At 39.9% G+C, this 4,624-nt stretch overlaps 1 protein-coding gene across 1 annotated transcript in view; it reads left to right on the top strand.

The window, feature by feature from the left end:
• Nucleotides 1-68: 68 nt before the first annotated feature.
• Nucleotides 69-4,624, top strand: part of LOC106807091 (cadherin-23-like) — a gene marked incomplete in the record, with an annotated part of 18,928 nt that continues 14,372 nt past the window's right edge. Inside the window, 5 exon segments of the mRNA XM_014809340.1 lie at nt 69-323; nt 1,564-1,697; nt 2,214-2,315; nt 2,746-2,838; nt 4,011-4,118. Coding sequence (XP_014664826.1) covers nt 179-323; nt 1,564-1,697; nt 2,214-2,315; nt 2,746-2,838; nt 4,011-4,118 — 582 coding nt within the window.

A 4,624-nucleotide genomic window follows, 5' to 3' on the forward strand; every position in this document is an offset into this window, starting at 1 on the left:
CGCGCGCGTGTGTGTGTGTGTGTGTGTGTGTGTGTGTGTGTGTGTGTGTGTGTGTGTGTGTGTGTGTGTGTGTGTGTGTGTGTGTGAGCGCTCGTATTTAGCCTACATATGATCAGGTGGTTAATAATGACAAATTAGTTATTATTAACCCCTGATATGATGTATGTAGCGCGTAATTATGTCCGGTAGTGGTTTTGCGATGTCCCAGGCTATATCTATATGCCTATCGTCTGCATCACTTGTTTACATTCGTCTAGCGTTGTGCAGCTACGACGGAGCGCCTGCTCCCGTCTTCATGGACGTTTCGGAGATGGCACCTGTCGGTGAGTCTGCGACTTCCCCTCATCCTTTTTCCTTACATCAGCGAGACAGGCCATCGTACTGAAATAGTATACTCACATGGCCAGCAGTAGAGTATAGTTTAGTTACATTAGCCAAAAATATTCTAAGAACATTCCCATATCGTTATGCATTCATTGGTTTTACTTGGTGAGAGAGTTATGTTCTTGGAATGTTTCTCGTAACATTCGCTGGAGGTTCTAGTTTGGTTACATTAGCCAAAAATATTTTAAGAATATTTCCATATCGTTATGCATTCATTGGTTTTACTTGGTGAGAAAGTTATGTTCTTGGAACGTTCGAAAAACGTTAATCGTCCTCGGATGGGTTCGAAACTCATAATTGCCGTTTTTGTGATGTTGCAAACTATAGCACAGGTATCAAATGTATTTTTGTTCGCAGTGGCTACGGGGACGGTAGCCGTATGTCTCGCGGCTACGGGTACGGTAGTCCATTTGCGCATGCGTCGCTTTCCCACAAAATAATGCCGTTCACTAGCTATTAATTAATCTCCAGCCTTATAATTAATTAATTAATTATTTAATTATTAATTAATTAATTAATTAGCTAGCCTACACTAGTTGTTTGGGATTGATTTTCAGTTCAGAAACAGTTCAGTTCAGTTTTTTATTGAAAGCAAAAGGTTATACACCATAGATTAATTTATCTGTTTTTACACGCTATATATACGACGCGAGTCGCTTTAGAGTTAGTGTTAGGTTTAGGGTTGGGGTTACGGTTAGGGTTAGGTATAGGGATAGTGTGACTGTTTGTACTTGTGTGTGGGACTGCCTTACTGGAGACATTAAGTTAGGGCTGCAGCGCATGCGTAGTGTGTCTTCCGTTAATATGTCATTTTCGAAGGATGATCAATGTTATCTGAAAGTAGTGTGAATGTTAGTGCCTAACATTTGGTAAAAACGTTCTCAGAATGTCAGGAAAACTTTCCTAAAAAACGTTATTAGAACGTTACTGAATAATGTTCTGCTAACCTAAAGGAAACACTCCCATAACATTCAAGGAACATAACTTTGTTAGCTGGGTAGTAACGAAGTCTTACGTGCATTACGTGATAACCCGATAAATGTAACGTCAAACTGTGACATTTCGGTTAGCTCGCAGCATCTCTACTCGACAGCGGTTTCTAAAAATCGGTGTTGAAGTCTCGCGACAGCCATATAAATTGTGCATAAAATGTTAAATGACGCCCGTTGTATTTTCCAGGAGAGGTTATAGGGGTACTCCGTGTACACGGTAGTGACACCGAAATCCAACTAGATCAACAGCATATTAGCAAGTTGGTTGAGTTCATACCGGACACGAGAGCAATAAAGCTCATCGCGAATTTACACCTGTGGGTTAGTGTTTACGATTAACGCGTTGATTGTGTATTTAATGAGATATACGCTCTGTTTACGAAAACAGAAGAGACAATGTAATAGCTATATGTGAATAGTTTTTCCAACAATAATTGACTGTATCATTGCACAAATTAATCTACTGCGACGATTTTCTCTGTGTTTGGCTACACAGTAATGGTTGTTTTGATATTCTCACCATTTACGCTAACAGATAGGCTAATTATACGAGCATTACTACGTTCGACTGAGCAGTAGGGGTATATTATTAAATTCTTGATAAAATTTACATGAATTTGCATTATTTTGTTTATGCCATCTAGAGATGTATTTGGTTCATATTTTACTCTGTACTGTTCTCTAATACCTCGCTTCTGTTAACTCCTCTAACCTAATGCATTCACCTACCAACTGACTTGTTATGTTCTATTTTGTGCTTTACGTACGACTACCGTTGTGATTGTAGCAGTGATGAAGCGAGCTAATCAATAGTAACTTTCCTTTTTAAATATTTAGGTAGACGAGATATTTAATTCATCTGGTGGCGCAGAGAACTACGACCGAGTTCCACGCATCGACATCGGCATCACCTGCACGGACAAACGTTCCTCTTCTAAGGTAACGTTCAATTAACATTATTTATAATACTTATTTTCTCGTTCTAATGCGACGTTTAATTTATATTATTATACAACTTACGTTCCTCTTTTAAGGTTTGGTTTAGTTTTATTTTTCTTACTCATGTTCCGCTGCTAGAATGATATTAAGTTTTATTACTAGTGTCGCGGCGTTAGTGGCTTCATCTTTTATTAAGCACAATTTTCAGGATTTTATATTATATTATTATATATTATATTTCGTAATATTCTATTCGTCTACAGCGTAATCATTTTACCTATTTTGTTATCAGATGTAAATATTTCCGCTGGATAGTTCTCATTCAATTTTTATGCATCGAGTAAACAGTTAGCTTCAGGTACGTGATGACGATAAGCCTTTTTCATTTCATAAAACTCCCAGTTTGAAAAAAAGTTGGTTTTATTTGCAGATTACTACCATACAGGTAAAAATTGACGTAAGTGACGTCAACAATAAGAAGCCAAGATTTATCAACACGCCATATTTTGCTAATATTAGCGAGGTGAGTTGTCTAGCTGACCCAATACCACCCCTGCTTCAATCATACACGCACGCGCGCAGTAGCATATAATATTATACACGTTGCCAGCAGACGTTATTATATACCATTGGTAATAAATATTCTCACGCATTTGAACCCAGAATGCCAACCATTTTTCGCTATTCTTCCGGTTTCGCGGGTCGAATTACTCGGTGAAATTTGTGTAACTAAATCGGCTATTAAATTCTATTGATCCATTCTAAAAGTTCCGACACCCGGAAAAGTGTGTGAGTTCTTGCGACGACCGACAGGAATCACATTGTGTATAATCTAAGTCGGCCATACGCTACGCAAGCAACCGTGGTGAAATAGCGCACGATGCGTCACCTGTGCGGGGCCGCTTCACACGCCGGCAGTTTTCACGGCATACTTTGCAATTACGGTGATTGCGTCCGTGAACCACTGATATTACGGAATTTTGTTGTGGAATATAGCACGGCGGCCCGGCAAGGTTAAACAATTTTCCATACTGCATAATGGGATAATAAGCAGGTGATCTCGACCCGTGTAACGTTTTGCTGAATGAACTCGGAATAATAGAGTGTTTGTCTTACCTAGGCCATTTTACTATCGCGTGATGAAGTATGCAGGTAAACCAAACAACATGCGCGATTACTGTTATAGATATTATAATACACTAGTAGTTTAATGCGAGCCACGCACGCAATCTTATCAGGGTGTGCTGTGTCGTTGACATCTTGTGTGCGATAATTGGGCAACGGGTAGGGTTAAGATACGATCGCGACTATTAAACCAGAACGATATATTACATGCATAACTGAATCCGCGAAAGAATTCCCGGCGGTGATTCCACTGATATATGATGATATATGATGATGAACGCTGCCCAAAAAAATCAGAAACATGGATACCAAATCTACAATCGTCCCACTTGCCAAAAATACAGAAAAAGGAATACGACGTGTACATCGATTATCGGGAAGAAATTTCTATAGGCTTACAACAAGATTGTACTTGTAATCACATTTTCAAAAAACACCATCATTTTCAGATAAGCCATTGCATTAAAATGTATGCAGTCGCCGTGCCGCCTAACTGTGTCTCCCCGTCCATGTCTGCGCATACATATGTTTACTCGGCATATGCAAATCATGAAATTTGCTTAATTACAGCTCACGCCCATCGGATATACGATATTTGAGAATGTGAAAGTTAAAGATGACGACTACAGCTTCCCAAACAATTTCGTCTTCTTCGCGATAGAAGATGGGCCTTTCTCGGTAAGTATGGGTCACTATTCATATCGTATATCGATGGTGATTATTTATTACCTTATATAATTTAAGCTTGGCGATTATTCCTCTGTCCTGCTGGTGCCCAGTTTCGATATCTGAATACCATATTTTCTTACAAATTCAAGCAGGCAGTTTCCGAGTTCCCTCATTAAGTTATAGCTGTTATTACTGCTGTTATAGCTATAGCTCTCCCATCCACCCGGTTAATTTTATCCTAATTATTTATACATGATTACGTCCAATGTACGTACAAGGCTTAATACACACACACACACACACACACACACACACACACACACACACACACACACACACACACACACACACACACTACACACACACACACACACACACACACACGCACACGCACACGCACACGACACACGCACACGCACACACACACGCACACACACACGACACACGACACACACCACACACCACACACACGCACACACACACACACACACGCACACGCACACGCACACGACACA

Source organism: Priapulus caudatus, unplaced genomic scaffold, assembly GCF_000485595.1.
Source record: "Priapulus caudatus unplaced genomic scaffold, Priapulus_caudatus-5.0.1 Scaffold195, whole genome shotgun sequence".
Lineage (NCBI taxonomy): Eukaryota > Metazoa > Priapulida > Priapulimorpha > Priapulimorphida > Priapulidae > Priapulus > Priapulus caudatus.